The 16,433-nt window shown below is 43.2% G+C and overlaps 1 protein-coding gene across 1 annotated transcript in view; it reads right to left on the bottom strand.

Moving 5' to 3' along the window:
- Positions 1-16,105, bottom strand: part of DUSP22 (dual specificity phosphatase 22) — a gene marked incomplete at its 5' end in the record, with an annotated part of 40,881 nt that extends 24,776 nt beyond the window's left edge. Inside the window, 3 exons of the mRNA XM_031552691.1 lie at positions 3,542-3,624; positions 11,491-11,524; positions 16,052-16,105. Of these exons, the coding sequence (XP_031408551.1) occupies positions 3,542-3,624; positions 11,491-11,524; positions 16,052-16,105 (171 nt within the window). The remainder of the gene's footprint in view (positions 1-3,541; positions 3,625-11,490; positions 11,525-16,051) is intronic.
- Positions 16,106-16,433: the final 328 nt, after the last annotated feature.

Here is a 16,433-nt window from a genome sequence, read left to right as displayed (position 1 = left end):
AGGTTTTCAAATCTGAACTAGTTAGGAAAGAGATTAGAAAGCAGGTGGTAAGAAACCTAACTGTTCTTCTCTGCATATGGCTTTTGTGTGGATATAAAACCTCTGTGAGTGTTCCAATGGCAGCTGTCCAAAGTGCTCTGGAGGAGCCAACCTGCTTCCATGTGTGTGTGGGAACACACAGCACTGTTGGACATCATTCTAATTCAGAGGGTTCCTTCTGCACAGCTGAAGTAACAACCTTGCTGAGTGTGGCACACAGCCCTTTCACTGGGACATGCCACCAGTTACCTATAGTTTTTCTGATGGAGTTATAAACATGCATCTTTAGAATATAAGATATTTACTTAACAGGTTAAGATCCCATTTAGCAACAGTGTGCTTCACTGGAACAGCAGCCTCAGGATGCTTTCTAAATATGAATTAATTTTATATTTTCTTGAAATAATTTAATTAACAAGAACCAAGGGGCAATACTGCAAGATAGCTTAGTTCGGATTTTGGCAGATTCCTTTCAGTTTAAAACACCTGAAAGCCTTACAAAACAACTTTATGTCTTGTACTTAATGCTGGCTGACAATATCTGAATGTATGAAAAATGTTATATTCCAGCTGATTTACCAACCTACTTTTTCTCGTTATTCCAACTTGAAAGCACACCGTAGCTTTCCAAGGCTGAACTTCAATTATGAGCCACACACAACTTAGAAGTCCATGAGGATTTGTAAATAATCATCAAAATAACTTCTGAAACCAAATCTCAGTGAGAAAAGCTTCCTTTTAATCATCTCTTCAACAGAAAAACACTATGAAACCTAAACCAATATAACAAATGTTTTTTCTGAAACTCTTCAGTCATTTTCTAGCAAGCTGGTAAGCTACTAGAAAATACTTCCAAATACTGCAATACATATAAAACACAGAAGGAAGCACACATTTTATAAGCTACTGTGAATACTTTAAACACAATTAGGTAAGAACAATCTGTCAAGAGAGCATCAATGTCCTAAGGTACTAAAAGGGAAAGTAATTTTATAATCTAACAAGTTAGTGCTCTCCACATATACTGGACATTTGCTTTTTCTCTTGAGTATTCTTCCTAACCAGTGCGGACATTGAAACCAGATTGCTCATTTTCATCCTCTCCCAAGGTTTGCAGCTTCAGGTGCTTTATCAGAGGAACTTTTGCATCATAACAGTCACTACCATAATTTCAAAACATGACAAGCAAGATGTGAGTAATCTGGCACCTCTCTGAGAGTATGCACCCATATTTGTTTGTTCTACAGACAACTAAAGAAGACCAAATCCTCTTTGACAACAACAGTGAGTTTTCTGTTCCTAAAAACACTTACCCTTTCATGGCGTGCAGAGAAAATTTTGCTTAATGGAATATTTGTAACGTTTCCTATAGGATAATTAGGAAAACCTTGAAATTTTGTAAGCAAGAGACAAATACAACTACTGCTGCCCATGAAAATGCAGCATTTTAGAAACGATCAATGCGCACACACACAAAACAGGGAGCCTCAGGAAAAAAAGCTTCTCAATTCACACCAATTGCATGTTCAAAGGTCCAAATAAAATTAAATGGATTTCTGAATACCAGCGTAAGCTCTCACTTGCAAACAGTGATGTCTAGCGTAAAAGGAAAGGAAATGCATCAGAAAAGCATTCCTGTTTGACTTCAGTGGACTTGAGAACAAGCCTCAAGCACTGATACATCAGCTGTAAACAAACCTACCTACAGACATGGGAAGATGCAAATAATGAAGTAAGTAACACAATGTTTTCTAGGTCTTTGTTCCAAAAGAGAAACATTCAGATGCAGATAAAGTAAGTAAGTTCACAATAAGACTATGAATGATAAAGCAATAATAATCAGTTCAGCTCCCAAATGGACCTTGAAATCCTTGCAGTATTTACAGAAGTTTTACTGTTGCTTTTCACAGCACCTGCAAGGAGAAGAATACATTGCACACTGCAAAAACAGAAGGCACAGTTAGAGAAACATTTATTTCAGAGGCAAGGGTGAACAAAGAACCAGCCACTCGACCAGCCACTGCTCCTCAACCACTCTAAGTTTTAAGACTGCATCATGCACCAGATTGGGAACTGAGCTGGGTAAATTTAATATTCAGTGTCTTTTGTGGAAGTAGCTAGAGGAAGAAATGGTGACTTGATTATATTTGGTTCACACAAGCTCCCAGATCTGTTCACCACACAGACCCACAAACAGATGCAACGCCACGTCAGGAAGGCGTGTGGGCTGTCAGAACTACCACCAACACCACAAGAAACACTGACCTGAGGTTGCAGCTGGAATGTGCCATAATTAGCATTCCTACCTTTCTAATAATGATAATAAAACAAATCAAACCTCTAATAATTTTAGAGAGCAGCACCTCAGAGGAAGCACCTACATCTCTCTTCTACTAACAGCAGTTTGAAGTTCAGTGATTCTAAACTAACCTGCATCAGGCTCAACGTAGATCAGATGGACACTTCAAAGTTAACAGCTTATGCAAACTCTGCTTAAATCCACTTCTAAGCTAAAAGTAAACCTTGAATTCCCCATTCATTTTTGTTTCAATCATGACATATTAGGGATATCTTCCGTTCAGCTTGACTTCTGATTTGTCTAAGAGATGTGGAAGTTTTGTAGTAAGTTCGTAGTTTTCAATTTTAGGACTGAATCTACTAGAGACTTCATGTGACAAGAGTGAAAAGGAGAGATCCCAGAGGTGAAACTACCAACTGTCTTATCTCCTACTTTGCCATATTTCACAAAAAATGAAATGCGCGGAATGAGCTAGTGAATTTAAGAGGACAAATAGTTCAATATAAATCAACATCAGGATTTTAGGGTGTAGCGAAGCCCTGACACACTTCTCTCCCTTTAAGGCAACATGACATAAAGAAGAAAGCACAACAGTCAAACAGAGTAACACATTGGTTCCAGCTCTTTCACTGCTTTAAGATGACACTGCAAGTCAAGTCATTTCAACTCTTGAGATAAGTTCCCCTTTCATAAAACAAGGAATAGTATTTTGTGTTAAAGTGTTGGAGACCTACAGATACTCTTTTGTCTTAGATACATTACACAAGAGAGCTCTTGTTCCTCTGAGGCCCCAAGATTTAAGGAGGACTGCAAACTAGTCAGACAACAATTTGCTTTAAAGGCTCAAGAAAGTGGCCTAGTACAGAGCCGAGTTGGCAGTGCAAAAAGGGGAGAAGGAATGTTGATGTGATGCATGAGCTCCACACACAAGAAAATTTACCTTTACTATTAGATTGATAACAATCCCATTGTTGTGTTATACTGACTGACACTATAATTGTCTTTTCTTTGTCAGCCAGATTACTTGTTGTTACAACAGCAGCAACAGCAAAATTTGTGACTGAATCCCAAGACAACAGCTGTCAAACATTTCCAAGTTCCATTTCAAAACACCTGTCATACAGAACACGACATAAATCCCAAGGTAGCTGTGACTCTCAGTGTCAAAGTAAGAGTTCATTACGGAGTTTCCATCCCCCTTACCTCCAGCATAGGACGGGCACTGTCATGAATTGAAAGAATGTGTGTAATGTTATTCTTGCTCAATTGCTCTACATCTCGGGCATCTGCAGTAAAGGGAATAAAAGGAAGACGTTTTTTAATCTCTTGAAACAACACCCCATTCCTTTTTCCCCATGCATGTTAAAAAACACTGTCATTGCTACATTTCTTTTTGAAGCTTCAAGAAGTAAAGCAAAATCGCAAATGCAGCTGTTCTAGAACACCATCATCAGAGGGGGATGGGGAAAAAAACTTTAACTCCAAAACAAATTAAATACTATATAAAGAACAAACTTAAGTGACTCAGGAATGTGTTCTTAAGTCAAAAGTTTCGCATATTTTGCATCTGAAATGTAAATCTGTGCACGTCTATGTGCAGGTGATGGCCATCTGAACAAGCAGTCAGAGCTGTACAAGAAATCCTCTCACCCACAAATCCCACTTCAAGAGATATAATTTAACTTGAGGTGCTGACCTTGCCATACCCAGGCTGAGTAGTGAAGCGAACCACCTGGCTTGAATCACTCAAATTAAGGTAATAATGGGCCACTCAACACCAGAACTAGATTCTTATTTTCTGAGGACTAGTAGAGCAAATGGTGCATTTACCTAATACACAGCATTATTTTAAATACAAGGAGAGACCGAGAAGATTCTGAATGCATGAAGAAAAACTCTGTAATGAGGAAGCACAACTGTGAAAAAGTGATTCCTAGACCTTTAACTGAGGTGTTTCAAACATTCAAAACTGGAAAGCAAACTGGGGCAAGAGATTTTGATGCTAAATATTGTGAAAATATGGTTTTGTTTCTATGAGAAAAAAGGTAACATAGATCATTAGTCATCAGTGAGCAACTTTCCCTCCACTGAATGATCTGCGTGTCAGAAAATGACCTTGAAGAACCACAAATACAGGTAAAAGTTAGTTTGTGTCCAGTTGCTCTTGACCTTTTCCCATGAGCATGACACGACACATCACGCCTATTACAGCGGTGGTTTTATGATGAGAACACCTGCCTTCCAAATCAGCCCATACAATCTGTTCACATTAGCCTGGCTGCACACAAAAAAAGAGCATTGACCACAAAGGTTTCAAACCGGCTCTCTCTAGGTACAAAAATAACAATAGCATCACCTGTACACTTTTTTTTTTTTTATGTACGTGCAAGAGCTCTATCAGCACCTCTTGCTTCATCTTTCTCCACTCTACTATAAAGTTTCAATGCCTTTTCTGCATCTCAAAGAGGAACTGGGCATTTAATTATACTTCCCTGCAGACAAATCCACATGAACACAGTAACAGGCAAGAATATTTGAAGTTAATCCTATTGTGAAAGCTTATTCAGGGCTAATAAAATGCAAAGTCAGAACGGAGTCAATTTCCAATAGTTGCTGTTTGAGCTTGTATGAACAACACAGTTACTTATTCCTACGGGAGAGAATTCACCCAAATTCTATTTGTAACAGAATTAAGGTCCAGCTTCATAGAACAACTGGAATTTCCTAAGAGTCCCAAAGTAGGCATTTCAAAGAAGAAACGCTAATGTTTGCCAGGAGAGATCTTCTAATCCTTTGGGTTTATTAGAAGTATATAGAACTGTACTGATTTCTCAGAGAACACCTACGGTTCTGAAAGCCCTAGAAGACAGGCTAAACATTCCTAAAAGAAAGTCCTTTCAGTTCCCAAAAGGCTAGAAACAGACTTCAAAACCTGCAGGCTCCAATTCCTGGTGTGAATGCAAAAGGGCACAATTAGACTCCATTCCCTAAGATAAGTATGACCCACAAAGTAAGAAGTAGCTTGCCACACAAGGCAAATATGACCCACAGTGAACACTGACTGCTTCAAGGCAGATTGAAAAGCCTAATGGACACAGAGTAACTCAAAAGGACTGAAAGATACTAGTTCTTCAGCTAAGTTCATTTAAACAAATCAAAATCATGCAATAAATGATATTCCTAGAAGCAAGCTGGAAATGGCTTTATCTTAGAGCTGCATCCCAGCGTAATGCCAGGTCCACAGTATATTAGGTAGTCACCCAAATCATATAAAATAGAGGAGAAAAATTCTCAGCCAGCGACTGTATTATCTGATCTAAACCTGGCACAGATTATACAAGGATAACTCCCCTTGCAGCCCCTGCCATAAGTCTACAGATACTACAGACAAAGCTAATTTAAACAATAGTACAAATGAGATATTTGTGGTCTTATACCATAAACTTACAAATGGTAAAGGAATTATGTAAAGGCCCATTAAAAGAGAGAAGAATCACCTACACAGCATAGTAATTCTAGCTTTTTTTACTGTAGCATAGTGTTGTACAACCACACACAGGCTCATATTTTACAACCACATCAAAAACCACCCCACTTCTGAATTTAAACATGGAAGAAACCTTTCAGAGTCTATCCTGTGCATCCCTGAATGGTCTCTCAAACGCAGGACTCCTTACAGCAGACAGTGAAACATCTCTAAACTAATGGAGACTTCTGAGGAAAGCCTTCAGAATGCTCTCTCCTTGTGTAAGGTGTAGTTCATATTGTAGAACTCTTCTCCCTCTCCTATGCCCATGGTTAGCTTCCCTTTCCTCCATTTAAGGTGTAGAGCCTTTCCCATCTCTACTGCGAACAACAAAATATAAAATTATCAATCGTGCCAGGAACAGAAAAAAAAGTATTCTGTGATATCAATTTGGATCCACAACATTTAACTGCAACTCACCTGTTAAATGTCTCCACACAATGACATGTTTCTTTGTATTTTGTCACCTTTCTTCTTTAGCTATCCTACACAAAAGGATTCCTTACTCCTTAGAAGCCCACAGCTGGCAAGAAACATGCACTCCCATAATGCAGTAAGCTAGTTGCAATTAAGTTTTCAGAATCAAAATTGATGTATGCAAAAACAAGGCAAGTGAGGCCCCAAAGTACAACACTGTCAGGTCTCAACCTGCAGATGCATAGAGATTACAGACAGTTTCATCATCACTAGTGTTTTTTGATTTTGGAGCAATGGTGGGTTTTGTTGTTGTCGTTGTTTTAATCATTATTGGGGTTTGGGTTAATTTTCTGTTTGTTTTAAAACAAACACCTCTTTTTCTACTTTGGATAGAACCAGAGAGCTATACAATAGGGAGGTTCAGATGGGATACTAGCAAGAGCTTCTTCCTGGAGGGTGGTTAAGCAAATGAAGGGTCTGCTCAGGGAAGTGGTGATGTTCCCTATCCCTGACAGTATTTAAGGGACATGCAGACACGGCCCCAAGTGACACAGTTCAGTGGAGGATCTGTTAGTGTTAGGTGATGGTTGGACTTGATGATGTTGCAGGTGTTTCCCAACTGAAATCACAGAATGGCCAGGGTTGGAAAGGACCTCAAGGATCATGAATCTCCAACCCCTCTGCCACAGGCAGGGCCACCAACCTCTACATTTAATACCAGACCAGGCTGCCCAGAGCCCCATCCAACCCGGCCTTGAACACCTCCAGGGACGGGGCATCCACAGCCTCTCTGGGCAGCTGTTCCAGCACCTCACCGCTCTCTCTGTAAAGGAAAAGATTCTATGACTCTTAGGAGAGCTTACCCTGGTTCAGGACACTAGGAACTGTTACTGAGAATGCATGGAACAAAGTTCTCCTGATGTGAAAGCAAACTGCAGTGACCCACAGTTACAGGCACAAAACGTGAACAAAAATTCCCCCATCTCCTGTTGCCACATCAGATTATATTCTAGTAAGCGATTTGTCTCAGCCTCTTCAGGAGGACTTTTCCAGGGCACGAGGAAGCTGAGGAAAAAAGGCTTAATCATCTTGAAGACCCCTGAAAAAAGATCTTCCTTCCCTAAAAAAGGGAACAGTATCCTCTCCTGCTTTCACTATCTGAAATAAAGCCTTAGGGAAAAAAAAAAAAAAACTTTTCTCAAAAGAACTACAAAGCTGATAACAGAACAGATCTAGAAACACAGCAGAACCACTTGGTGGATACCACCTTTTTGCACTCAGCAATGGGAAGGGTATAAACTTTCCCTAGACTCTCCAGCTCACTCACAGCAACACCGGACTCTTTGGGGGAATTAAACCTCACATTGCGGCTTTCCCCTTCGAATCAAAAAGCCCCCAAATATTCCATTGGAAAAAACTTGAATCTTCCAACTGAGTACAAGCAAGGAAGGATAAAAGCTCTTCAAATATTCAAGGTAGAAACACTCTTGAATCTCTGGGGCTCACTACTGCTACAGCTTTCGGTTTGGAAGCAATCAAGCATACACTTGGAACCCCATCTTGGAAAAAATAATTTGATCTATCTGTGCAGCAAAAGCTCCCTGCCCAATCAGTCTGCAAAGAAACAAAGCATCTTTTTCTGTCAGCCACTCAGATGCCTTTCAGGGGAAATCAAATTCCCAATGCAGAAGATACAAAGGCATGCAATCCCACAATAAATTATTTGTCTTCTGAGGGTTGCAGAATTGAATTTCATCTGAAAGGAGCAACTGCAACGAACTAAATTTCTCCCAAAACTAGAGCCAGGTAGAAGAGTTTACCACTACTTTCCCGTTCCTAATTGTGCCCCTCCCCTGTATTTCAAGGTTATAACTCCTCATTAATTTTCACTGAAGAAGCCCAGGAGTTCCAATTCCCCCTGGGCATTCAGACCAAACTCAGTCTAGACTGTACTGTATGGACACCTGTGGTTCTTCTTGAATTTTTCTGCCCTCTAGCTGTGCAATCTCAAATACACACAAAAAAAATACTACAATTTTTATTTTCTACTGGTGAGCAGAGTAACGGCCACAGATCTTCAAAGATAACAAGGAGAGACATACTCAAGAGCTATGGGCTTGGTGGGACTTCAGCATGTACTTCAGTGCTTTCCACAGTCAGGATTACATGGCCTCTATCCTTAACACCCTCAGGTGACTGCAGAAACCTCTCTCATTCTGATGCAGCTAAAAGCTTGCACAGCAGCAGCACTCAAACCACAACGGGAAGGCTCAACTCCCATTTCTGCCAGGTGTATCCTACAGGTTTTTCTTTGGCCTTAGTTCATTTCCCAGTTAAAGGTGGGAGAGCTTGCACTTTCTTAGACATAGACCAGTTCTGTTTTAATTACGCCTAAAAAGACGGTAGGAACATCAATGCATAAAGCAGAAATATTGCTGGATATTGAATAGTAATTCCGAAGAACAACTGCTGAATGCCTTCTCCAGACAATGCACCTCCACGACTACAGCATTTAACATCCTTTCACATCCTGCTTTCATTTAGCAGGAACTGCAAAACACTCTCCCTCTGCCCTCAGACTGCCAGATTCCCCAGAGGTTTCTCATACAGTGGGGAGACAAACTTGAGGAGGATGGTGATTTTAGGAACCAGCTATGGAAACTCTGCCTCCCTGGACTCCAGTTTAATCACTGGAGAAAGGAGAGACTATCCTCCAGAGGGCAGATCAGAGCATTTCAGAGATTTCTGCCAACTTCTCACCCCCTGCACACAGACAGAGTGTGCCAGAGCACCTCGCCTCTGCATCCAGGTAAGACGCACAGTGCCAAGGATTTGGTGCTATTCTGGCTGACCAGATGGAACTTCATTCAATTCTGAGCAGCCTGGCTATCCAGCAAGAGAAGCATTACAGGAAACAATTTGTGAAAACCCCTGTCTGTAGAAGTAGCTAGATGTTCCAGCCGCCCAAATTGGGATATTCTAACCAAGCCCAAGTGCATGCTGCTGAGCATTTCTCAGCAACAATCCCCTTTATGGAAGCCTCAAAATTCATTAGTCACTTTTTGAAAGAGTGCCACAAATCAGAACATGCCTTGGGAACATGGCAATCAAACTCCTCTGGAAAAGTACACTGGTGATAAACCCAATGCCTGTTCCTAAATGGGATGACTTCACTGCATGGGAAGCAATTGCAATTGTTCCGAAGCAGTTGGAAGTGGGTGGGGGTGAGGTGCAGAAGATGGTAATACAATAAAACTTCACTTTTGTGTTAATGAGGTACTGCAACATCAATATTCTCTCTTCCTGTTTGTGTATACCTATATAGAGATACAGAATGACACTTATGAGGGTTAAGAATTATACGCAATGTGACCAAGAGTCATAACAATAAATAAGTGAACGTTTTTATTGGGTTTTTAATCAATTCAGAAACAGACTCCAAAACACAGGTATTGATATTTAAGCCCATCCTTTTCCTCTTTTATGTGGGTAAATGAAGCATTCCAGTCTCTGCTTTTTTCCAAGGGATGCTCCCAGGAACACTACCCACTCCCATGCACACTTCTGCTCCCTGTGCAGAAGTGACTGACGTAGCACCAATGGCAAGCAGGGCTGAACCAGCAAAGCAGAGCAAGCACAAGGATCACGACCCTGGCACAGGCAGGGCTGACACTCTGCAACCCTAGTCAACTCCCCTCAGCTGGTCACATTGTTCACTGGCTGAAAACAGATATGCATTGAGAAAAAGATGCTCCAGCTGTTTCACTCCCTTGGGCGTACTGTCAAGGGTTTACCAGCAGGGCTGCAGCAGCAAGACAGACAGAGCCATCCCCAGACCCATCTTGCCCACCCTGCCAGAAACTTTAAAGCCAGGAGCTCTATTGCCCACCATCCATCCCCCATCCCGCCCCTTTCCCACATCACTTGACAAAGAAAAGGAAATAACACAGCTCTGATTTAGTTCTGTCACTAGCTCATGCAGCAGTCAGTCTTCAAACCTTTCTCCCTTATATTCCCTCTTTTCCCCTTCTTTTCTGTTTCTCCTCCTTTCATTACCCTCAGTATCAACTGGTCTTCATCCTCTTACTTTCCTTACTGTGGCATGACTCTCACACACAAGCTATTGTATTTGTGTTGGCATCCCAGCGTGGCAAAAGACAGCTCTCAGCTTCACATGTACCCTGGGTTGCTTCTCGGGGCATTCAGCTCTGCTTCACAGCAGCAGCAAGCACTGGACCTGGGCAGCAAGGCTGTCTTCTAGAGCATTCAGGTTCAGAGTCAGGTAAATGAGATAGCAGTTGAGACAGAAAATAGTGAAGTTGCAGGTTTTAGTGCGGGGGAGGCAAGGAAGAGAGGAACAGAGAAGACATACAGCAGTATCTAAATCCAGTGCAAACCTTGTGCAATCTTAGCAGGCCAGCTACAGTATCGGACAGATTGAGAAGGGTATGATATTGCAGCAGCCCCCATGAGTCCTGTTTTGTTATCACAACAAAACACAGCAAGTATAGCACCTCCACCTCAAAAAGACTGTACAGACACAACTCCTTTATTTCAGAGTAGGGACAGTCAGCTGCAACTGCTGCTAACAGGGGATTTTGAGAACAGCTCATTTATTTGGATGCCTACGTAAAGTCTCCTATTTTTTCTAAATATGGTTCTGTGAACAAAAGGTAAACCTCATGCAAAAGGATAAACAATCAGAAGATCGTACATCTGCAGCACAGGCAGTGCAAGTATCGGTGGTCAGACAGCAATCTGCAGACCTACCAGTCTCGCATGCAGTGATAACAGAACTCTTTGACAGCTGTTACAAATAACCAAAATAAAGAAAGCAATGTGCAGGAGGCACTCTAAGTTTTACTTATAAGGAGGGCTTGCTATAAGCCTTACAAAGAATCTGCCTGGCTCACATGCTTGTCTGCCTAGCACAGGAATCATTTAAGGCAGGCCAATGTTTAGGAATTCCAGCTGAAACATGAACTCAGGAGATGGCATTCATTTTTCTTTTCTTAAAAGTACATGCAGCACAGCGCATGGATGAGAGGGCAAAGAGGTTCTTCTTTAAATGCTATCAGGTGAATCCAAGAATGAAGCAAGATGAGGTTAAAGCAGCTGCACAGACATCAGAAAACTCCTCTGGCCTGCGAAACGACGACTAGAGACCCCTGTTAAGCAATCCTAGAAGTAATGATAAAACTAATCTTACCTTTAAAGTTGCCAATGAACAGGCCAGGCAGAATCTGTGAGAAAGAAATATAGTATCAAATATAGATATCTTGTGGTAACACAATTTGACAAAGTTCAATTTGCATACAGGATGGAACATACTACTTCAGCAGACCATTGTCAAATGCAATCTACAGACTGCTGGCAGCATTTTGTGCCTCTTTGCAACCTTCTCAAGCTGCATTACTCTCGATGCACAGCTCTCCAAAAGTTGTCCCTGACAGCCAGGGACGTTAATCATGTGGACTCTCACATAATGGGTGCTCTCCAAGGGTATCAGAAGCCCTATACAAATGTGGAGTGGGCCTCACAACACGTCCCAACCCCCCCACAGCATGATAAGAGCACACTTAGTTAACTAATGACGAAACTTCAAAAAGAGAAGGCGATTTGCCTAAAGTTGCTAGGCGAGCTGGATAAAGCACTGCAACACAAAATCCTGAGGGACCTTCGAAGCGCAAAGCCATGCAAGTGGGGGATACAGCACTGCCAGGCTCTTAGCTGGAGGAAATCACTGCACCCAGCTAGTTGCGCATTTACAGAGTGAGAACCGATTAAAGTCCGTGAGTTGCATTTTCCTCTCCCAGATCTGCCCACTCACACCACTGCACCTAGCAGCCTGCGCAGGTCCCGGTTAGAGGACTTTCATGAACTCATGAGCATCAAGGTCAAGCTGAGGGCTGGCCCTGTGCGCACACACGGGTAAACACCGCAGTGCTACCCCTCCCAACTTGGGAACAGCACTAAGGGCATAAAAATAAAACAAGCAGACCAAGCACATGCTTTCTGGCCAAAAATTTCATTTTCTGACACCTGAAAAATCTGACCCACACCCGCATCCTTTGAAGGGAGCAGAACTGTGGCAGTGAGAACACATGATCCACTTTTCTTCGGTGCATGCAAAGCATACCACCAATACAGATATGTCAGCACTGGCTTCTGAAAGCCTTAGCAACACCCATGTGTCATCACAACAGCAGCAACAGCTTCTCGAGTGCGGCTATTTAAAGGTAAAACTCCACCCGTTTTGCTTCGTCCAGCAGTCGCCAAGTTCCAAAAGCCATGGCAGGTTCTCACTGAGGATTATCACTCAAGCCTTCCGCTTGCAGCAGCCTGCCTGCTGAAAGGCAACCCAGTGCACCACGCCTAGGCCAGCAGGACCTGTGAAATACCTTCAAGTACATCTTAATGCCGTGGCTTTCCCCAGATATAAAAGTGTTGTGGTCACTATTACTACCTAGCCTCACAAAACCAGCAAAGCTCCAGTGGTGTGCACGCTCCCTTGTAGCTTTGTGCAAGCATTCTTCCCTCTGGGCTCCACTGGGTGATCAAGGCATGGCACACTAGCTCTAAAGCAGGGAGCTCAAGTCTGCCATCACCATTAAAAGATGGTTGCTCTGGGGTCCTTGCCTGCTCTACAGCAAAAGGGAGTCTAACTAGGAACCAATTTCACCAACCAGGACACCCCAGCCAACCCTCTTAGCTGACGTTTAAAATACAAATAAATTAAATCACCTTTCTATTCTAAATAGCCTTGCTATCTTAGACAATCTGCAGCACAAGTCTCAAATCACATCCCCGCTACAGTACACTACAGCATTTTAGGCTCCAGGACATTATTTCTGCATCAAAAGTGTGCTCTCAAGAGAACATGAAAGCTTAAACTCCAATCATTAAGGCTAGACATTACAAATTAAAGAGATATCAAGAAACACCAGAGTGGAGAGATTTAAAATGGAGGTTTTTTTAGATTGTTGCCAGCAAAAGCAGAAAAATCCAGAAGTTTGCTTTTGCACTGGTGCATTATGAAGCAACACTGTATGCGAGGTAGAAAATTAGGACACTGTGCAACCAAGGACAGATGTTGCCCCTGTTGTCCTAGTCATTCTAGAAGCAAGAAACATGACTATGGGTGAAAGCTACCTGGAAAGAAGTGAATCTTCATACTGTGCTGACTAATACTTCAGCACTAGACTATTGCTGGGAACTTTCAGCTGTGTCATCTCACACTGCCTTCAGCAACTGCAGCTCCAGGCTGTGCACAACGAAGGCCGATGGCTGCCAGGAGCGTGCGAGAGAAGGGGTGGGAGTCACAGGAGAAAAACATAAGGTGGTTGTTTTTGTGAACTTTTCAACCACTGCTTACTGAATAAAAACAGTAGCCTCTTTCTATCATCCGAAACATTGACAAAATGACCATGGACTAAATAACAGAAGACTGCATAACCAACAACAAGGAGAGCAAAGCCTGCCTTTGGTCGTATCTCCCATGAGAACGGCTCACATTCTTCACCATGCATGACCACAGAGCCCTACCACGGATTGCTAAGACTTCTTACCAGTCCTCTTGGAAAAATGTACTTCTCTAAAAAAAATGGCTTGAAGTGTTATTTTGCCACTGTCTTCTATTTGGACAGGCGGTCAGGACAGAGCCATCCAATTCCTTGCCCAACGCTCCTTCTAAGTGCATTGGTAACAATGGGTGCTCTGGAGAAGTTTCATCAGGCTGCAAAAGGCTGCAGGGGGGAACGAGCCAGCCCACCTTATCAGCCAGCAAGGGAGAGAGGGATTTGCTGCTGCTGACATTAAGTGGCACAGCTCTGCTGACTTCCAAAGAACTAGATGCAACTGTCCACGCTGATTTGCATTTCTCATGAATCAGCTCCTACAACGAACACACTTTACCTGCTCTTTTTGTAGCGCTAACACTCAACTCGCCCCTTCAGCAGGGTCTGTATGAATAGCGGGCGTTTAACTGTAACAGGACAAAGGACCAACCCAGGAAAGACTCTCTACTAAGTATGCCGTGCTCACAGACCGCCAAATCTAAGTACCGTGACCTCTACCACCGTTTCAGTCAGTAGACTTCAGCTCCTGGAAAACGTCTTTGTCATTTTCAACCACAGACTTAAGTTGACCTTTGAATACATGTCAAAGTTAGGCATTAAGTGCAAAGACAAATAAGGCCACCTTTCCTAAGTCCAATCTCATTACTCATTCTGTACTTAAAAAAACAAAAAAAAAATATATATGAAAAGTAATAGCAGCCAGGAGATGAGTTTGAAGTCAGTGCAGTCAGTAAACCACTTTTCTCTAAACAGAGTAAGAATAGCATTAAAAACCAATGCTTTAGGCTTAACTTGGGAAAAATCGGAACATTTGGATAGGCTTAAGAAAAGAATAAACATGGATAATTTTACAGAGGAAAGTAATAATTAAAGATAAATTAATAACTAAAAATGCCAGGCCTCAAGCCTTCCAATCAACACTAATGGCCACCTAAAGTCAGTTGCAATTACCACTTGGTATTATATATGTCAGTATCGTGTGACAGCAAAAGAGGAGGGGACCATGCCACTGAGAAAGGCTCAGCATCCAAGAGCAGCAACAGCAGCTGTAGCAGTCTGCAGAGTTTTCCTTACCATACCCCATTACGGGTATCACCACTAATCCTCTTTCCTTGGCTTCAGTACAGAGATTCTCTAAATTAAATAATCCAGCACTGGATAAACCGCTTGTTTCCTTTTATTACAAAATACAACTCTGCCACATACACACAAAAAAACCACTTTAGCTGGAAACTAAGGTAATTTGTGTTGACAGACTACTCCAAGCGGAGCGAACCCAACAGCTGATGAGTCCACACGTCTCTTCACCTCTCCGGCTTTCGCTGACTCACAAGATCAAAAGGAGCAGATGATCTAGGGGCACATTCTGAAGGTGATATGTACCAGACCTGCACACAGGACCCCTACAAAAATAAACCTGTACCCAGCATGACCATGGCCTCCTTAAAGGAGTCAGCTCCTCCAGATCAATGGAGGTTTCATCCTCATGATACAGAGGAGAGAAGAGAAAAACTAAGGTGGTGCTCTGCTTAATCTGAGCACTCTGGTTGCAACATATCAGGACAACACGTAACAGATGCAGAGTGACCAAATTTCCCTGAGTCATGGACTGTCTGCTCACAGTGCTGAAGCAATATGCAGAGCAAAGAATGCTCAGGTTGAAGGGATTGAGAATCCTCTTTCTTCCCCTGGACTGCCATGGTAGCATCCCACACCAAAATACTGAGAGTGGCAGGATAACTTCAAACATTTCTGGAAAAATACTCCCAACGTACCAGCTGTATTTACTCCCCACTGGACACTTGTAGAGGGCGGCTACAGAGAGGTGGTGGATGCCCCATCCCTGGGGACACTCAAGGTCAGGCTGGATAGGGCTCTGAGCAACCTGATCTCACTGTAGGTGTCCCTGTTCATTGCGGGGGAGTTGGACTAGATGGCCTTCAAGCGTTCCTTCCAACTCAAACAATTTTATGATTCTATGATTTAAAACCAAGAGTTGAAGAGAAGGACCAGGGGAGGCGCTACTCCTACCAGTCAGCTGGATTAACCAGCCAGGCCTTCTCCCCGCCTAGATTCTCTTATCCCAAGGTGTCTGCCCAGAGGACGAGGGGCACCCCAGGCAGGAGGAGCACCAAGCACCGGGATGTTCACCAGCCCTACCGACGGCAGCACGGAGCCGCCACAGCCGCTCACCAGGTGCCCATCTCCAGCTCCGTTGCTGGCGAGGAGGCCACGCTCAGCGCGAGGCTACTCCCAGAGCGCTCGGAGCAGGATGTTCGACAGAGGAGATGACTCAACTTCTCTTCCTCGCAGCGGGCCAGTTACCGCACCTCCAAACCTGCCTCAAAGACAGAGGCGGAGATGCTGACAGGAATCACAGCTGCCCTTCGATAACCGCACAAGGCGTCAGGGGGGAGAGCGCTGACAAGGAGCCCCCGCTGCCCAGAGGCCAACACCCCGAGCGGCGCAGATGCACCTTCCTGCCTCACCGCAGGCTCCACGAGGCTCTCCTGCCCCGCGGGCGGGTGACAGCCGGGGCTCGGGGCCGCGCGGGCCGCTCGCGGGGCGCCGTGCG

Source organism: Meleagris gallopavo, chromosome 3, assembly GCF_000146605.3.
Source record: "Meleagris gallopavo isolate NT-WF06-2002-E0010 breed Aviagen turkey brand Nicholas breeding stock chromosome 3, Turkey_5.1, whole genome shotgun sequence".
NCBI classification, from domain to species: Eukaryota; Metazoa; Chordata; class Aves; order Galliformes; family Phasianidae; genus Meleagris; species Meleagris gallopavo.
The sequence above is the reverse complement of the archived record's forward strand: the minus strand, read 5'-3'. Positions and strand labels throughout refer to the sequence as shown.